Source organism: Mastomys coucha, unplaced genomic scaffold (genome assembly GCF_008632895.1).
Source record: "Mastomys coucha isolate ucsf_1 unplaced genomic scaffold, UCSF_Mcou_1 pScaffold18, whole genome shotgun sequence".
Taxonomy (NCBI): Eukaryota; Metazoa; Chordata; class Mammalia; order Rodentia; family Muridae; genus Mastomys; species Mastomys coucha.
The window spans coordinates 76,904,732-76,924,319 of NW_022196900.1; the positions used below are offsets into that span (position 1 = coordinate 76,904,732).

The window sequence follows — 19,588 nt, forward strand, 5'->3', positions numbered from 1 at the left end:
AGTGCTATTGTACCACAGTCTATGTAATATTGTTTTACTTTCAAAGAATCATAGTTTTATTTTTTGCTCTTTATTCTCTATGGGTTTTTTTTGCCTTTTTTTTGTTTGTTTTTTTTTGAGACAGGTTTCTCTGTATAGCCCTGACTGTCCTGGAACTCACTCTGTAGACCAGGTTGGCCTCAAACTTAGAAATCCACCTGCCTCTGCCTCCCAAGTGCTGTGATTAAAGGCATGTGCCACCACAGCTCGGTTATTCTCTATGTTTTACACATCAACAGCTTTGAGAGCTATATTCAGAACTGTAATTGCCATCTGATTTTTATACTAAAGGAGAAAGGCTGGGGTCTGGATCCTTAGCCCACTATGCCTCCTCCTCACAACCTACAATTAAGCTTCTTGTGCTACCCAGGCCTGTTCATCAGTTGTCACATTCTCCTTCCCACAAGGTCTCTGAGCATCATGCGTTATTTGTGGTTTTAGTTCTGGGTATCAGAGAACCCAAGATGCTGGACATATACCAGTATCCTATGCTGGATGTGAAATGCTTATGTTATAATGATGAGACAAAATCCAGGATGCGGGGGCTGATGAGATGGCTCACTGGGTAAAAAGCATTTGCTGTACAAGTCTGATGACCTGTATTCAGTCCTAGAGTCCATGGTGGCTGGAGAGAATCTACTCCTAAACTATTCCCAAACCTCCACACATTCCATGGCATGAAAATGCCCCACCCAGCACACTAATAACATAAATGAAAAAAAGTTAAGGTAAAGCAGAATGCAAAGGTACCATTACAACTGTGTGAAAACCAGGCAGCCAAGACTGCAAGCAAATACAGCAGTTTTAAAGCATTAGTTACAAACCGCTGAGCTTGTGAGAGGCCAGCAATGAGTTCAGTGTGGTCTCCACCATGTGAGAGAACCCAAGGCTGAAGGGCAGTAAGGGGTGAAGGATGCTGAAGATATTACTGGATGCTTGGCTTCTGGGAAATGAGGATTGCATCTGCAGAGGTGGAGGGGGAGGAGGAGGAGGAGAAGGAAGAGAAGGAGAAAGAGGAGGAGGATAAGGAAGAAGAGGAGGAGAAGGAGGAGGAAGAGAATGTGAGCTCCAGGGCTTGTATCCTAATGCCAAGTCCCCCTTGCTCTCCCACTAGACATACTCACAAAGACAGGGATCTCCAACTTCTGTCCTATTTAGCCATCATTTCCATGGCTACTCCACACCCCTATCATAACCCGAATTCCTGGGACAACCCTGCTTCAAGGCCAAACTGCCAAGCCCCATATCTGATTACTGTCTTCTATCTTCCTTGCCTCGTCTTATAAAATTGTGGTGAACTATATGTAAGTCTAAACTTATCATTTTAGCCATTTTCATGAATGTGAAGTGATGGGTATTAAATGTACTCACAACATATGTCATCCGTCACCACCATCCATGTACACAGGATGTTCTATTTCATTTTCAGAACATTAAAACTATCCCCAGCAGAAAATCTGTACTAGAGTACAATACTTGCCATTCCCCAGCCCATGGCCAGTGCCTCTCTTTGTCCTCTAGTTTCTGAGGATTCAAAGTGCCTACTGTGCATGTAACCACAGGCACCTTTCCCTTGTTTTGGCCCATTCCAGCTTCTAGCCATCCCCACCTCAGCTTCCCTCCTCTATCAATACTACAGGGTTCTGCACATAGTAAGTCCATCCATTCATCCTCTGAGTAGCTTCTATCTTTGCACTATTATGAAAGATGCTGCTATGGACATTGGTGTATGAGCATTGTTATAGGTCCCTGCTTTCTGTTCTTCAGGCTTTATTACTTAGGAATAAAATGGCTAGATATGTAATTCTATAGCAATCATCTACTATAATGGCATCATTTTATTTTCCCACCAGCAATGCAGAAAGGCCCCAATTTCTTATTTATTTATTTTGTTTTTTTGAGACAGGGTTTCTCTGTGTGGCCTTGGCTGTCCTGGAACTCACTCTGTAGACCAGGCTGGCCTCGAACTCAGAAATCCGCCTGCCTCTGCCTCCCAAGTGCTGGGATTCAAGGTGTGTACCTGACTTCTTATTTTTATTAACCCTCACCAATATTCCCAATTATCTTGTCCCTTGTCCCACCTTCCTGAAAATAACAGTCCTGGGACAGTTTCACGAATCTTTATCTACTTTAGGTTGCTGAGTGCTGGAAGAGAAGCAAACACACAGAGTAAAGCTGCTACAAATTCTCGGCCTCCATCTTGTAGGTCACTGTGCGTTGATGGCTTCTACTGGAAGTCCTGGCTCTTACTCCTGATAATCTTGTTCTCCACACTAGGAAAACTAAGCCCATTTTCTTTTCTTCCCACCCCCAGACATGACCCTTCATCTTTAGCTATCCTTATCTCTCCTTCCTCGGTGGAAAAGATGGTCACTGTCCTGGTTTCTTTTCTATTGTGACAAAATACTCGGACCAAGAGCAACTTCAAGGAGGAGAGGGTTTACCTGGTTACATTTCCAGGTCACAGTCCGACTGACATTGAGAGGAGGAGGAGGAGGAGGAGGATCTCACTAGCATGGAGCTCCCTGTGGACCAGGGTGGCCTTGAATTCACAGAACTCTGCCTGCCTCTGCCTCCTGTTCTGAGATAACAGGTGTTCACCCCCACATCTGGCTTCCTCATGACTTCTGTCTGGGTTTCTCTGTGAATATGCTCCTCCTCTTGGCAGGACAATCTTTGTCTGCTGCATATCAGCGAGGCTGACAACAGCTCTCCAAGCTCTAAGCCTACACATCATTTCAGAATAGGCCAATGCTCTGTTTCTGATAGTACAAACTTTTGAGACCTTTGGCTCATTAATCAGGTCTCCACGACTTAGGCCCTTCTCCATGTGGAGAGCTATCACTCAGTGGGTTGAGGTCAGTGCACTCCCAATTGTCAACTGAACAACTTGGCTTGTGCACTGGCTGGTTTTGTGTGTCAACTTGACACAGGCTGGAGTTATCACAGAGAAGGGAGCTTCAGTTGGGGAAGTGCCTCCATGAGACCCAGCTGTGGGGCATTTTCTCAACTAGTGATCAAGGGGGTAGAGCCCGTTGTGGGTAGTGCCATTCCTGGGCTGGAAGTCTTGGGTTCTATAAGAGAGCAGGCTGAGCAAGCCATTGGAAGCAAGCCAGTAAGGAACATCTCTCCATGGCCTCTGTGTTAGCTCCTGCTTCCTGACCTGCTTGAGTTCCAGTCCTGACTTCCTCTGGTGATCAACAGCAGTGTAGAAGTGTAAGCTCAATAAACCCTTTCCTCCCCAACTTGCTTCTTGGTCATGATGTTTGTGCAGAAATAGAAACCCTAACTAAGACAGCTTGATTCATCCGCCATTTCCCCCCACTACCTTCTGGATTCTACAGTTATAGTCACTAACAAATAATATAGTGACGCACCCTAGCCCAAGTGTCATCCCTGACTGCTCCCCAGTCATCTTACCACCACACAGCCTCCAGATCTGTAGCTGCTTGCTCTTTCTTCAGTTCCTGATCATCCCTGCCACGCCATGCTTGCTGGCTTAGTGTAGGCACTCCTGACACACAGCAGCACTGGCCACTGGAGCAGCTGCTGCCAGCTGACGCCTACCCAGCCTGTGTTCTGTAAAGCCCCCAGAAGGCTCATTCCAAATGCAGATCACTTGCTGCTTAATGTCTGTGTTGCTTCCAGGCAGAGTTCAAACCCCTTCGCTTGGCACCTGAAATTCTCCACAGCCTGGTTCCTGCCTGCCTCTCTCAGTTCATCTTCTGATCAGCATTAGGCTCTTAAGTCTTACGGTCAATGCTTCCATTATGCTGTTGGCAATTAATTCCTTGACTCTGCACACCCAGATCCCTCTGCTTGGGATCGGGTGAGAGCATTTCAGAATAAATTTTCTCCCCAGTGGACTCAGACGTGGTGGTTGGGAAGTCCTTAAAATCTAATATAACAGATCTCAAGGCAATACAAACATGTTTGAGTTATTAATTCTCTGATATTTAAAGTGTACCCAAAACTGCCCCCATTTAACAAAGTGATATGAGAGTAAAGTCTTCTCTCTGAAGCAGGTACTGAAGAAATGGTCATTTAGCATCTTACCTAGTGTAAACCAATGCTTTCAGGCCTCTCAAACTTCTCACGTCTAAAGGGTGAAGCGGTAAGCTGAAGTGTGAAAGTAATAATGAATTGTAGGTGGCAAGAGGACAAACAGCATGGTGCTGCCACTTCTGCCCTCTAACTACAACAGAGGGACATTTCCGGGCTCTGCGGAAGGGACTGGTTTTGGATCATGTGGTCTATAAGTGATGCTAAGGAACAAACAAATATGTGTCCACAAAACTGGAACAGCCACTCATGTGACTTTTCACTCTAATCGCTCTTCTTCCTTCTATAGAAATAGAATTCAAATGCAAGAATGCAATTCACAGGTTGTTTCAATTCCTACATAAAATATACTTTTTTTTTTTTTTTTTGAGACAGGGTTTCTCTGTATAGCCCTGGTTGTCCTGGAACTCACTCTGTAGACCAGGCTGGCCTCGAACTCTGAAATCCGCCTGCTTCTGCCTCCCAAGTTCTGGGATTAAAGGCGTGAGTTCCAGGACAGCCAGGGCTATACAGAGAAACCCTGTCTCAAACCCCCCCCCCCAAAAAAAAAAAAGATTAAAAACGATGTAGCAACGTAAGAAAGGCCCAACACATAAGTGAAAGGAAAAAGAAAAATGCACTGCATCCATATGTAAAACGCACAGCATCTATATGTAAAATGCACACCTGTGAACCAGGGCTGGTGTAAAGTACACAAACTCAAGGTTGGTTATGTTAGGACAGTTTCTTAGTTCTGTGGCTGTCTGTACTTTCAGTGGGACCATTCTTTGTTAAGTGAGATGTTCTGCACATCGGAGGATGTATCTCGGAAGCCCTGGCCGCTACTGACCAGGTGCTGGTAGCACAATCCATGACTCCATGTGACTCCATGCCTTGCAAATGTCTCATAAATCAAAATCTCCTCACCCACCCCCTGCTTTAGGGCTATTTGAGGGGAAGAGGAAAAGACTATAATTTAACCTTGTCATAAATTTTTGTCCAATACTTATCAGAGAAGGAAGCACCTCATAAAAGAAAACCTAATCCTCTGTGGTTTGTTCTCTCCTCCTCCTCCTTCCCCTCCTCCTCCTCCTCCTCCACCCCTTCCCCTCTTCCTACTTCTCCTCCTTTCCCTCCCCTCTTCCTCTTCCTCCTCTTCTTCCTCTTCCTCCCCCTCCTCTTCTTCCTCTTCCTCTTTCTCTCCCTTCTCCTCTTCCTCCTCTTCCTCCTTCTCCTTCTCCCTCTCCTCTTCCTTCTTCTTCTTGTTTTGTTTACAAGATAGGTTTCTCTATGTAACAGAGCCCTGGCTGATCTGGACTCAATTTGTAGACCAGGCTGGTCTTGAACTCACAGAGGGCCACTTGCCTCTGCCTCCCAAATACTGAGATTAAAGGAATGTTCCATCATGCCTAGTCTCTGTGACTTTTTCAAGAGATTCTACTTAATTTTACTTGATGTGAAAAATTAGAATAGCTGCAGAACTTTGTCATTTCTAACTTAGTACAGAGAGCTGAATTTTTCAGCATTTGGAAATCAGAAATGACCCCCGGCATGAAAAATACTGCTTTTGTTGCTTTACTTGGTCCAAGAGATCAAAATATTATAACCCTCAAAGTGCCTGTTTAAAATGTAAACTTACGGCTCCTCAAACTTAGGTTTACACTTAAAGCTGAATACTGAGAAAGCAATAATAAGAACCAACACGGAATGCATATTATGAGACAAAGTATGACTTAAATAATACTTTCCAGGCTACAATAAAATTTCACTGGATCTAAATTATTCCATTTTGCACTCTAGAACTTCTGTATTAGTCTCTCTCTCTCTCTTTTTTTTTTTTTTTCGAGACAGGGTTTCTCTGTATAGCTGTCCTGGAACTCACTCTGTAGACCAGGCTGGCCTCGAACTCCGAAATCCGCCTGCCTCTGCCTCCCAAGTGCTGGGATTAAAGGCATGCGCTACCACCGCCCGGCTTTTTTTTTTTTTTTTAAAGGGCCACTGGGCTTGCTCCTTTGCCAAAAATATGTTAAGTTGCTCTTGATTGATTCCCTTTACCAAAAGTGTTTTCTGATTTAGAAACTGACACGAAAGAAAGAGAGAGAGAGAGAGAGAGACACGGACAGTTTCAAGTATCTCCACTCTGGCAAATCCCACAATCCACGGGTGTTGGATATACTTTGGCCTAAAAGTCAAAATTTGGCTATGCGGTCATTTTTGAACGACATTTTAACAAGAATGAACATATTGCTTAAATTTGTATTTAACATAGTACTTAACAAGGAATAGAACTTAAACTTTCACATATGGTATGTGTGTATATGGCTGTCAAGAAGTCCAAAACTGACATTTAATTTTTTTCTATTTTCAAAACACAATAGGTTTGCAACCTCCTAATGTATGTATTTCCAACGTTTAGTTCGCCCAAGACAGAGAATTTGCAACAGTGCAGAGAAACGGCAACTCCTTACAAGGACTGCAGCGCTGAAGGATGAGAAATGTGCAGTCATGCAAAGTCTCGCTCGCTATAGGGAAGCGGAAGGAGGTGGCCTATAGGTGACAGAATGGTGAAGACATTCAACAATGCACAGCATGGACAGGGAAGGGTGAGATGGTTGTGGGGTAAACAGGATAAAGGAGCCGGTGCTCGGATGGTGAGAGAAGTGGATGGAGTTGAAGGCTGAAAGGCAGAAGGCAACTGACTTGATGACCTCGGATGCTGGTGTCCCCAAAGGCCTGCAGAGCTTCATCCGGATGCAAGGTTGCGCGTGACGAAGCTAGCCCCACAGTCCTTTCCCTCGGCCCGCGCGCAGGGCACAACAGTGTCTCTAGGGCCTTTGTGGCTGTCGGGCCCTTCGGGGACAGTCACAAGCAAGCTTCTCCTGGACGAACCGTTACCGGGCCCGGCACACCGAAGCCCGCCAGCACCGTGTGAAGGAGCTCACCAGGGATCCGAAGAGATCTGGAATGTGCACACGGGAAGAGCAGGTCCGTCCCGGGGCTGAGGTGGGATTTTCCTGCGAGCGCGCAGGAGCAGGGGTCGCTCAACTCTAGCCACCCAGCTGCTGTCCTGGCAACCGCGCTCAGCAGGGGACGCGCAGGCGCAACCCGGCGGGAGCCATGGAGACCGCGCACGCTTTGGGTGCCAGGGCAGTTCTTCCTGGGATGACTGTTGTTACAGCGCACACCATTGGCCTCCAGGAACTACAGAGTACTTCATTGGCTCTGGAGTAACCATGACAACAGTGTACCGCATCTGTATAATTCACAGGCTGCGAGCAAACATAGAGTTCTAGCTCTCGAATTGCTTCCTTCCAAGTTCACCTATATCCTTATGTTTGTTTTTCTGTAAGTGACTTCAAAACTTGGATGTGAGAGTCCATGCATATGAGGGTGAGGTAGAAATGAATTTGGAGCCAGCTAGTGTGATACAGTAGATTCCACTTGGTGCCTCCTAGGCTATAGAATGAAACCTTGCCTTTAAAAACAAAAAGAAAGAGAGAGAGAGAGAGAGAGAGAGAGAGAGAGAGAGAGAGTGAGAGAGAGAGAGAGAGAGAGAGGAGAGAGAGAGAGAAAAGAAAAAAAGAAAGAAAGAAAGAAAGAAAGAAAGAAAGAAAGAAAGAAAGAAAGAAAGAGAATAAAAAGAAAATTGGCAGAATACTGTCTGTGCATGTCAATTTAGGGCCAGATTGTCATAACACCTGGAGTACCTAAGGCACATCTCCACACTTTTGGACTTCGATAATTATTGTGACATGAATTACCATGTCACGTGGAGCACACAGTTGAGATGAACTTTAGGTCTAGTTGGCAAAACTTCCAAGACAACAAGAGGCTTTGCCACCGGTACAATGCTGTCAAAGATTGACTTTCCTCTCTACACACAGCCCTGGCTGCTGACTCATCTGCACGGTGGGATCTGTGTCGCTAGAACTAGGTGATCTTCACGATTATATTCATGAAGGATCCTCTTCAGATTGTTTTAATCAAGCTTGGCCAGAATTACCATGAAGGCCGGAACCCTTAAGAAAGCCGAAGCATTGACAATTCTGTTCGGCTTCTTATAGAATGCAAAATAAATATTTTTTAAAAAAGATTTATGTGCATGAATGTAGGTTTATGTTGATAAAGTTAATGTACATCATATGCATGTTAGAGCCCAAGGAGGCAAAAGGAGGACACCAGATCTCCTGGAACTAGAGTTACAGTCATTGGGAGCCTTGTGGGCACTGGGGATGAATCTTGGCTTAGTAACCATGTCATCGTCTTCTTCTTCCAGCCCCAAAGTACTTTTAGTGATACATTTTAGCACAGGTTCAGCTTAAATCTTCAGATGTTCTTTTTGCAGGATTCCAGGTACTTGTCAAAGCTGCGTTTTCGGGGGCTCACTTTTTAGAAGCTTCTGCTTTGCTGGTATCCACTTACATTTCTTAGTCTTACTCTAGCTGCCAGCCCCTCCTTCTGGATCATCTGGGGACCATCATCTGAACAGCATCCCCTATTTTCTGTTAGTTCTTCCTTGGCCTCTCTGACCTAAAATGCTCACCTCCTTCACGACCCACTCCCACTTATCAGTCTCAGCCTCACCTCTTTAGGAAAGGTTCCTTGGCCCTCCAATCCAGATTAAATGCCTTCTTGTTTTCCTTTGCAAGCATTTCTACCTGCTAAAACACACACGCACACATACACAAATCCCTGGAACTTCTACCTGGGTAAATACTGTTTCTAAGCTCTCAGAACAGACAATAAACTGAAGGGAGAAACATCAGTGAGTCCATAAAACAAGTTAGTGATTGTTTGGGGCTTTAATAAAACAATCTGAAGAGGATCCTTCATGAATATAATCGTGAAGATCACCTAGTTCTAGCGACACAGATCCCACCGTGCAGATGAGTCGGCAGCCAGGGCTGTGTGTAGAGAGGAAAGTCAATCTTTGACAGCATTGTACCAGTGGCAAAGCCTCTTGTTGTCTTGGAAGTTTTGCCAACTAGACCTAAAGTTCATCTCAACTGTGTGCTCCAGGAGACTGTTTTCACTCCTGGCTGCACCAATAAACCATCTTGTGCTGGAGGCCACAGGTCCAAATTTTATTGTTTCTACTTATCTTGGTCACTTCTGTTTATATCATAACTGAAACACTCTTTACTGCCTTGTCAGGCTACCCTGCCAACTCCGTGATGAGTTGTACAGTAAGCCAGTTCCTTTTTTTTTTTTTTTTAAGGTTTACTTATTCATTTAATGCAATGAGCGCACTGTTGCTGTCTTCAGACACAGCAGAAGAGGGCATCAGATCCCACTACAGATGGTTGTGAGCCACCATGTGGCTGCTGGGAATTGAACTCATGACCTCTGGAGAGCAGTCAATGCTCTTAACCACTGAGCCATCTCTCCAATCCTTTAGCCAGGTTTTTACATTGAACTGGATCATACCCAAGGCCTGCACATGCTAGCCAAGTGCTCAACTACTGAATTTCACCACCAGTCCCTAACTGAAATTTATGTTGAACATTACTTACTTCGACATAATTAATAATAGCATCCCACCCAACTGTATCCTATGCCTCACTTACTGGAGATTTTTCTGCACTAAGTATCCACTCTTACTCCAAAACAGGACAGTGAGAACTTCTTAGGGATAGTGAGTTTCTCAGGGATTCAGTGATCAAATGTGTTGGCTTGACCCACGGAGAAAAAAATGGTACGTGCACCAGCGTACTGAATGTAAAGTGCCAGACAGGAGACCAATGCTCTATCTTCGAATTACTTTGTTTATCCCTACACTGTAGATATATAAACTGAGATTAAGTCAAGGGTCTCATTCATGAAACTAGTAGAATGCCCAGCTAGCTTTCCAAACTCACACTCTATCACACTGTAACAATCCAAACCCCACATTCTATCACACTGTAACAGTTCCCTCAGGGCAGAAGCAATCATTTAGCTCCTGCCAGGACCCAAGTGGAAGGCTAGTTATTTACCTTTAGAACAGTTTTAAAATATTTGAAAAGTGTTACTTAAATATGGAGTAAATCTAGGACAAGAGGCAAAAAGTAGATGTAGGAAGGTCTGTGATCTACAGACTATCTGTAGGGGGGTATCTGCCTTATTACTGTTTTAGTAAACACGTTTTTGCTTTTTTTTTTTTTTTTTTTTAATAGACTTAGGTTTGATTCCCAGCACCCACACAGAGGCTCACAACCTCTGAAACTCCAGTTCCAGAGGATTTGATTCCCTCTTCTAGCCTCCAAAGGTACAGCATACCCATAAACATACATGCAAGCAGAAACACTCAAACACAGAACTAAAATTAAAAGAAAAAAACAAAAAAAACCAGAAACCCACCCTTTCCAAGTGTCCCTTTGTGGGCACACACTTTATTGCACATACATTTTTGTACATCCAGTTCCCAAATGAGACATGCTCATTCATCGCTCAGACCCTTACAGCTCACAAAGGCCCTGGCACATGGTAGGCACTTGATAAATACTTCTTCAGAGCATGACCCTTCATGCACCCACGACCTTTCTACTGTTCAGTAGGCTGACAGACAGCAGCTCCAGTTCCGTCTGCTCTGCAGAACACGCAATCCCACAGTCGTCTTTGTGAATTCTTGTTCACTTTCCAGATCAAGGTGAGTGTCAAGTGTTTCACTCACAGAACTGAATCCCAACAGGCATTTGCCTGCACACCACTTTCACTATTTCTTCACTGTGTTTATCCTTAACAAAGGATTAATCTTAGTTCCTATCAGTGGTAAGAACCCTGGTTTTTGATCCTAGAGGAGCATTTCCTTCAGTTTTTGTCACATATAAAAGCTGTGTGTCTAGACCGAAGGTCGTCTACTATCTTCTCTTCTATCACCATGCCTTTTGCTACCTCCTCCTCCGACAGCAGTAACTTTGTCTCTGAGTCTTTGGTTACAATGATCACAAAGGACTTTATTGACTCCAGGATATTGGCCACCACCACTTGATGCTGGTAAACTTCCAAAGCATTCCGAGCCCGACTAATTATGATGTCCGGGTCTGTCTCCAGCTTAAATGAAACTATAAACGCTTTGGGGGCCCAGTCTTTAACCAGAGGAGAAAGCATCTTTGGTACCATCTTCATTGTTATCTGTATCAGAGAAAGCAAGCAAAGTTCAGTAAGTAAACACTGGTCAGTCCCGACCAGGGATCCAAGCAATCAAGGACCGACTTCTGCCAAAGGTTATTAAGTGGGCTTTCGTAGAGTTTGGAAACTTCTTGCAGCACACTAAATGCTGAGGACTGGGTTCTGCAGGTTCCTTTAGGTTTACATCAAAGCCTGAATTCAGAGCCAAACATCTACTTTGGTGCAAAGTAAGTTTTGTGAACCAGCACTGTTCTGCCATTTTCATTACAATTCCTTAAACATGCCCCTTTAGTTTACTGTCGTTACTATTTTCAAAGAGAAACTCTCACTATGTCTCACTATGCAGCCCTGGCTGTCCTAGAGCTTGGAATATGGACCAGGTCGGCTTCAAAGTCAGACCTTCCCACCAGTTTCCAGAGTGCTGGGGTTAGAGGTGTGAGCTGCCACCATGCCTGGTGCTTCCTTGAACTCATTTAAATATTTTTAAGTCTTTGAGAATTTTATTCACTGTATTTTAACCATATTCATATATTTTTTGTTTTCCTTAAAGCAAATCTGAAGATGACTATAATTTGTTCATGAAAATGTTACTGTGGCAGGAGTCCAGTAATACTGACTTTTAAACCTAAAATATGTCAATCTAAAATATGTCATTTGTTGGTGGGAGTAGCTAATGATTTCTACTTATTTTTTTTTTCACTTGTTGACTTGGTCTTCACTTGATTTAAGTTCCTGCCCTGTTTCCTAAACCTTATACAACCAAGAGGGAATATTATGTCATTCTGGATATTTTCAAGAAAAAAAAATATGGGATAAACTAGAGATCTCAGAATTTTTAAAGAGTATGAGTTCTGTCTGCAAGTGTGACAGGAATCACACAAGCTCCCACTTGATCTCTCTTCTTGGCATTTACCACCTGTGTGCATCAGGGATTCCCCTGAAGACTGAAAGCAATGCTAGCTACTGCCCGTGTATTTCTCTTCCACAGTAACACTTGGCACACAGTAGGTACTCTGAAATGTGTAACTTAATTATCCCAAAGGTGCCCCTCAGAGAGTTTCATCAATAAACACTACTTAATATCAGCCAATAAATGTCTATGATTCCCTCGGGTTCCACCAAATCACCTTCAGGTTCTCAGCAGTGACACTCTCCTCCCATTCCTCTTCCTGAAACACAAAACCCCCCCTTTATCCCTCTACTTCCTAGTTCCAAAATGCTAGGATACTTTTATTTATTTACTTTGAGATAGTATCTCCCTGTGCAGCTCTGGCTGGCCTGCAATTCACTAGGTAGACCAGGCTAGCCTTGAAATGACAGAGTCCATCTGTTTCTGGAGGGCTGCAAGTGAAGGGTGGTGCCACTCCATCCAAACAACAACTACTGTCTTTTTCTTCCTCCTTTGTGTTTCCACAGGAGAAGTCCAACGCTCTTAAGGGATACAAAGTTTCTGCATACAAGGAGGCAACCTGACTCTTCAGCCTTACCAAAGTGCTTTGGTTCACACAATGTTAACCAACTGCAAACTCCAACTTGTAACTCCACTTAGAATAACCTTCCCCACTTGATCAGGCCCTCTGCCCATCTTTTGATGAGTCATCTCCATCACCCTGACTCCCCCATCTCACTACCCCGGGATCTGACTGCACTTTGTACATACCTCCACTACAGCATTTATCATTCTGATCTGTGATTATAGCTGGTGTCCAGGCCCTCGCTAGATTGTGAGGTCCTTGAGGGAGAGCAGTGTCTTATTCATCTCTGTATTCCCAGTGCCTAGCTCATACAGAATGCAGAAAGGCCATCCAGATCAAGAGGAAAGTAACCCAAGACTGGTTCTAGGGGGGTCAGATCTCTGGAAGAGAAGAGCCGATCACCTGCAGTGGGCCACCAGATGAGCGGATCTTGTGTTCAGGCATTTCGGAGACAGGAATATAGAAATCTGACACGGCCGCGGCCAGGTAAAACATCGCAGAAGAGCCTGTGAAGAAAAACCGGAGTATAAGAAATCGGGGAAGGGCATGGGATCTTTTCTTTTCAACTCGGGCTCCTCGGCTGTGGGGTAGGCAGCAGGCATGAGGATGAAAGGAGACTAGGGAGAATGGCTCTACAGCCAAGAAACCTTTGGATTTCTTAGAACATTCACCTAATGGACTGAGAGCCAGGGCCGCAGCCTGCAGCAGATGCAGGTAATCCGCCAAAGTGGTAAACTCTACAGCCAGGAAGGTGCCAGCAGTAGCTGCCTCTTGGTAGCTCTGCAATGCTGCTGCAAAGCCCGGGAGTGCATTCTCTTCGGCCTCCAGACTCAGCTTGCCCGACTGGGCTGGGCCAGAAGGCCGAAGGGCTGACAGCCAGGCCTGGGGCGGGAAGCGGTGGGCATAGGGGAAAGCCGAGCGCGCTCGGTACAAGAACAGGACTCCATAGCCGGCAGCCAGGAAGACCTCCGCCGACGCTGCCCCGCGTCGCCCGCTACTGAAGTTGTCCAGAAAGCGCACGGCTCGCGCTTCCAGGGGGACCTTGGTGCCTCCAGATGTGACCAGCACCACACGCCGGCCCTGCTCGCCCAGCCTGGCCGCAAAGCGAGCCATGACCTCCGCCCAGCGCGCAGCACCCGCGGGACGCGGCAACTCAGCCACCAGGTCCATTTCCGCCATCTGCACCGTAGTCACCCCACGCTAGAACCTCGGCGCTCGGGCACGCCGGGCCGCTGCCGCCACGCCCCCTTCCGGATACCTGAGCTGCGCGCAGCCGCAAATAGTGACTGTGGTCAGTCCCTTCCCTATGTCCGCCAGTAGGTCCTGACCTCGCCAAGGCTTGAACTACTTGGCTGTTCTGGCAGAGCCCGTCGGAAAGCGTCTAGAGGAAGAACCTTTCTCGAAAATCCAGAAAAAGGATACTTCCTGTGGGTTTCCTAGACTGGAAAACGAAGTGGTTGTTTTTGACCTATACCGGCCACCGTACAGCTCTCCCCACGCTCGAGCTACATTACAATCAAGTTCTGGCCATTTAACCTTTGAGATTTAGAGTTTGTGCTCTCCCCTCCCCAATTGTCGCTGTTAGTCTCGCCCCTCCCCCTTGCCCTTGAAATCCCGGCGTCCCGGCTGGCCCGTGGTTGTCACGTGACACCTCAGACTTGCGTACGCTAGCCCGGCAACGGTCCTAGAGACTGACGCCGCTGGCCGCACCATGAACGTGATCTACCCGCTGGCGGTGCCCAAGGGGCGCCGGCTCTGCTGTGAGGTGTGCGAAGCCCCGGCCGAGCGGGTGTGCACGGCCTGTACAGTCACTTATTACTGGTAGGCCCTGGAACATGGTGCCTGGTGCCTCTGCTCCCTCCCGGTCTCCCAACCATGGGTCTGGCCTTGTGTGTCTGTTGTATGTGGCCTTTTCGGCCAACGATCCCACAAGTCCTGAGCAGGCTTGAAGACGCGTGTCTAAGACTTCTGTGGCTTCCTCTGCATCTTCTCTAGCTCTGCTGGGTTTTCGCATGATGTTTTGCAGGGTTCCTACTTTTACCATGTTGCAAACCATTCCTGGTGCTAAACATAATGGAGCCATTTCTGTAGATCTCTCCTCTCAAAGGTCAAGTAGAGCTCAGAAGGCAGAGAAGGACATAAATGATGATTTCAGGGAGAAATGGCAAGTCAAAGGAAATGGGAGGAGAAACTGTGCAGACAGCTTCTCTGAGAGTAGACGATTGGTCTGAAGATAAGGAGCTAAAGAGCCCACGTTCTTGTCCTACAAAGAGCACAGGTAGGGTTCTTAAGTAGGAAAGACTTGTATCCTTCAGGACTAGAAAGAAGACTAATTGGCCAGTGCACACAGCTAAGGGAGTTTGAATGTAGAATAATTCAAGATGCAAAGGGTTTATATGATTTCGCATTAACACAACCCCATCCTTTTTATAAGACAGGGTTTCACGTACTTGGTCTCAAACTCATTATGTAAGCTAAGGATTGAACTTTTGAACATCGTACCAACACCCCTCAAGGGCTGTGGTTACAAGCGTGTGTTGCCATGTCTGGTTTGTGTAGTACAAGAGATGGAACCCAAGGCACTGTGCTTACTGGACAAACTACCAACTAAATCACATCCCCTGCCCTAGACTCTGTTTTGGGCCCCCCAAAACTAGGGTGTTGACCTACCAATCTAACTCATAGCCAACTGACTTTTTTTTTTTTAAGCCTTAATTATTCATTCTACATGCTTAATACTGTCAGTCCTAAGCTGAGACTTTTGAGGAGGGTAACATGGTGACTGGGGTAGTATCTAAAAAGGTTTCTCTGAAATAACATTTGAGTTGAGTATTGAGAGGCCACTACAGGCTATGTGAAGACACAGAGAAGAAAGGTAGGCCTTCCCAGGAACACAGCAGTGGTTTGGACAAAGGGGGAAAGACCTTGGCAGAAAGCTAAGTGGGAAAGAAAATCCAGTGAGGGGCAGCCAGTGAATTCCACATTTCACACAGGGATGCCATGAATAACTCACAACCTGCGTTTATACTGTATAAGTAATGTATACTCATAGGATGCATTTCTTCCTATGAGTTTAGTCAAAACCAGTTTAGAGTTCTGTTTGGTTAGGAGGAGGAGTATAAACCAAGAAGATGCAGGTTTAGGCCAGGCAGTGAGACAAGACGTACGGATTTGGAATTTATCCCTTAGCAAGCCATATGGATGGTTTTGAGTTGATGTGATGCTTGTGTTCATTGGTGAAGATGGCAAGCAGCAGCAGTGTGGTACAGGGGAGGGTAGACTCCACCTCGCCAGATCAGAGGGTACTGGTCATGCTGGTCCTCCCTTTCTCAGACTGTTGTTCCAAGTGCCCTTCCTCCATGTTGTACACGCTACATCCATCCTCAGTCTTGGCAAGTGGGCACGGGCTCGAGTCCGTCATCCCATCACTCAGTAAAACAGACTGACATTTTTGTGAAATTCCTTCTATTTGCTTCTGAATATTTATGGTATAAACTATGAATTGTGAATATGTTCCTGGGTGATAGGTCATTAAAAAAAAAAAAAAACCAGGACATTGCCGGGCAGTGGTGGCACACGCCTTTAATCCCAGCACTTGGGAGGCAGAGGCAGGCGGATTTCTGAGTTCGAGGCCAGCCTGGTCTACAGAGTGAGTTCCAGGACAGCCAGGACTACACAGAGAGAGAAACCCTGTCTCAAAAAAACAAAACAAAACAAAATAAAACAAAAACAGGACATTTATTTATTTAACTGTGTTGGCGTGTGTGTGTGTGTGTGTGTGTGTGTGAGTTCAGGTCAGAAGACAGCTTTCAGGAGTAAGTTTTCTGTAACCACAGGCTTTACCACCTTTTTGTTCCCAGAAATAGCGACTCTGAGACTGAATTATATATGAATAAATGCCTAGGTCAATATCTTTGGCTTTGTTACCCACTAGCTTGTATCTTAACCCATTCATTCCATTCTCTGAGTGCCACAGAACAAGTCACCTCTCCTTCAGTTTGATGCTTCTTTCTCCATCAACATTGCTGGGCAAATCTCCTTCTTGCTCCCGACTATCCCAAAAATTCTCTCTCTGTATCAGAACTTTTACCTCCCTATTTCCTGCTTCAGCTCCTAGGCCAATAGCCTTTTATTGAAGCTTTCACACACTGTACAAAAGACTCCCTCTACAGTGCTCTGCTTCAGCATGTGGGTTCCAGCCCAGGTCATAAGGCTTGCTGGAAAGAAATCTTGCTGACCTGGAATAAACCACTGTTAAGAAGGATAATTTTATGAAAGTACACACAGAAACAGTAGTAGTAGATCAGAGAGCCCTCGGTTCATAGCACAGCAGATCATAACATAAAGATAACAGTAATTCGCAATATTTTCCCTTTAATTGAATGTGATACAAACCTAAAGGCTGTCACTGGCCACTGGGGAGAAAATGTCAAGTGGTATTTGATGATAAGAAGCAATAGAAAACTGGTTGTGGTGGTTCGTGCCTGTAGTTCTAGCACATGGGAGGCAAAGGCAAGAGGATCACTGTAAATTCAGGGATGGCCTGGGCTAATAGTTCAAGGCAAGCCTGGGCTACAGTGTGAATTGTCTCAGAAAGAAAGGGAAGGGGGGAGAGGCAGAGGGGAGAAGTGAGAGGAAGAAGAAGGGGAAAAGAAAGAGAAGCTTCAATGGCTGGTGGATTGGATGCCTTCTGTAAGGACATCCAGATGGAGGTTAATAACCCCTGATGATGCTTGAATAAAACATGTCAGCCTCATAAACAGCTTAATTGTGATCTCAGTTCCTCCTTTATATCCCAGCCTGTGGTGAATATTTGGGTGAGACAGCTCAATATTGATGGCACCAGAAATGTATGAAGAAAGCTGTTTCTTTAGAAAGGCAAGCTCTGGGCTGGAGAGATGGCTCAGCCGTTAAAGGCTAGGCTCACAACCAAAAATATAAGAAAGGCAAGCTCTGCTGGTTACTGTCAGTGGAACAAAGGTCAGGAAGTTGGATACATTACCTTTCCCATCGTTCTCAGTGACTCAGCCTGCCGTCCCTCTGCTGTGGAATGTGACTGTTTCTGAGTCCCAGTGAAGTGTTTTTGTTAATCTGTTTTCAGTAATTCTCTAACTCACCCCCACCATTAAACAAAACAACAGAAAACAACAACAGCAAAACCCTTAAAATGCTTTCTATCACTTCTCTGGCAATAGTATAGTTTGTAAATTAAATACTTTGCTGTGTTTCTGTCATCTGAAGAGAAGGAAGGAGAGAGGTGGCTGCAGCCATGTAGTTCCCACGGCTGCTTTTGTGCTGCCTCCAGGGGATTGAGTTATTGCACCTGAGACCTTGGAGCTACCGAAACATACAGTAGTTATTGTCTGGAAGAAAAACGGAAACACACAGGCAACCGTTCCCCTAGATTGTAGTTACTTGTTTTGAAATATATATATATAATGTATAATAGAGTCCATAAATATCTCATGCTTACGTGAAAATGTATCATTAGCAGTAGAAGTGCAAAAGCCAATAACTGTATATCCTTAGCCAGAGCCTCAGAATACACAGAGCTGAAGCCGACAGAGTCAGAGGGGAAATAATCAGGGCAGGAACAGCAGTCAGAAGCTTTAATATCCCTTTAATAGTGAATAGAACAACTAGGCAGAAGATCCTTAAGGAAATGTGAGACTTGGACAACCCAGTACATTAACTAGGCCCAACCAAGTCTATAGATTATGCATCCTCTCCAGTGCATATCAAAAGTTCTCCATATGTTAGGTCATAAGTATGGAAGGAATAAAATCACAGAAGGTAGGTTCTACTATGGTGCAATGAAATCAATAACCAGTAACAGAAGGAAATTTGGTAAGTATACAATCAGGTCAAAAATAACACACTCTTTAAAATCCAGTGGGTCAAAGGGAGACTGAAAAATGCTTTGGGAGAAATGAAAAGGAGAAAACAACACACTAAAACCATACCTATAGTGTATTGTTGAATTCGTAGTTCCTATGAATTCACAGCTGTTAAAAAAGGCCTCAGATCAGTAACTTAGTATTCCATCTTAACCTATTAAAGAACAAACAAAAAACCATGTTGATTAACCTGTTCATGCATAGCTCTGTGTTAGATGGAGACAGGCTAGGAGAAAAAGCAGAGGTGAATCAAACAGATAGGAAAAAGTGTAGAAAGGATAAACAAACATATCAAGAAATAGGAAAAAAATAACAAAGCTGACGAACCTTAGCTAGAATGGCTGGAAGAAGAAGATTTAAATAACTAAAATCAGAAATGAGGTTGGTCCATTATTGCTGGCCTTGCTGAAATAAGGGAGATTATAAGAGAACACTCTGAACACCTAATATCAAGAAATTAGATAATCCAGATGAAAAACAGACACATCCCTAAAGAGCAACCAAATTGACATAAGAAACAATGTCTGACTAGATCTATAGCAAGTGATGGGAAACCAAAACCAGATAACACAGGCTGGTGTAGTCCTTCACCTTTAAAGGAAAGTGAACACAGATCCTTTAATTTGTTAAAAAGAGGATCCTTTAATTTGTTAAATAATTTCTAACTCATTCTATAAGACCTATAGTGTCCCAGTAATAAAGCCAAATAAAATATCACAAAATTACAGAACAAACTCCCTAATAAATACAGATGCGAAAGTTCTTAAAATTTTAGCAAACCAAACCTGTCAGCCAATGTAAAGGATTAGACATCATAGGCAATTGGGATTTATTTTAGGAATTCAGGATAGGTTGAATAAACATATATCCGTCAATATAAAACACCATACTAAGAGAATTAAACACACACACATTTTGTCTCACTTGATGCAGAAAAACCATTGGGTAAAATCCAGCATCATAATAAGCACATTAAACTTAGGGTTGGTGGAGGGGGGGCTGCAGGTGGAGGGGGGCTGCAGGCGG

General features: G+C 44.7%; 3 protein-coding genes across 8 annotated transcripts in view; 1 reads left to right on the forward strand and 2 right to left on the reverse strand.

The window, feature by feature from the left end:
• The window catches only part of Ccdc30 (coiled-coil domain containing 30), a 98,260-nt gene extending 91,076 nt beyond the window's left edge, over positions 1-7,184 (reverse strand). For 2 of the 3 annotated variants that reach the window (XM_031378468.1, XM_031378469.1), the window contains exon 1: positions 6,781-7,184. The gene's annotated coding sequence lies outside the window, so the exon portion shown is untranslated. The remainder of the gene's footprint in view (positions 1-6,780) is intronic. The other variant, XM_031378470.1, reaches the window with a different exon arrangement.
• Positions 7,185-10,418: 3,234 nt separating this feature from the next.
• Ppcs (phosphopantothenoylcysteine synthetase) lies at positions 10,419-14,211 on the reverse strand. Of its 3 annotated transcripts, none has more exons than XM_031378472.1 (3): positions 13,924-14,211; positions 13,068-13,171; positions 10,419-11,193 (listed from the first exon to the last, which is right to left on the reverse strand). In XM_031378472.1, the coding sequence occupies exons 2-3, from the start codon at positions 13,158-13,160 to the stop codon at positions 10,870-10,872; spliced, it is 417 nt and encodes a 138-aa protein (XP_031234332.1). In that variant the 5' UTR covers positions 13,161-13,171; positions 13,924-14,211; the 3' UTR covers positions 10,419-10,869. The 3 variants fall into 3 exon arrangements, with proteins under 3 accessions (XP_031234332.1, XP_031234331.1, XP_031234333.1); XM_031378471.1 differs by lacking the exon at positions 13,924-14,211 and adding an exon at positions 13,337-13,910; XM_031378473.1 differs by lacking the exons at positions 13,068-13,171; positions 13,924-14,211 and adding an exon at positions 12,851-13,060.
• Positions 14,212-14,316: 105 nt separating this feature from the next.
• The window catches only part of Zmynd12 (zinc finger MYND-type containing 12), a 31,593-nt gene continuing 26,321 nt past the window's right edge, over positions 14,317-19,588 (forward strand). Inside the window, exon 1 of one of the 2 annotated variants that reach the window (XM_031376887.1) lies at positions 14,317-14,486. In XM_031376887.1, the coding sequence (XP_031232747.1) occupies positions 14,377-14,486 (110 nt within the window). In that variant the 5' untranslated portion in view covers positions 14,317-14,376. The remainder of the gene's footprint in view (positions 14,487-19,588) is intronic. The other variant, XM_031376888.1, reaches the window with a different exon arrangement.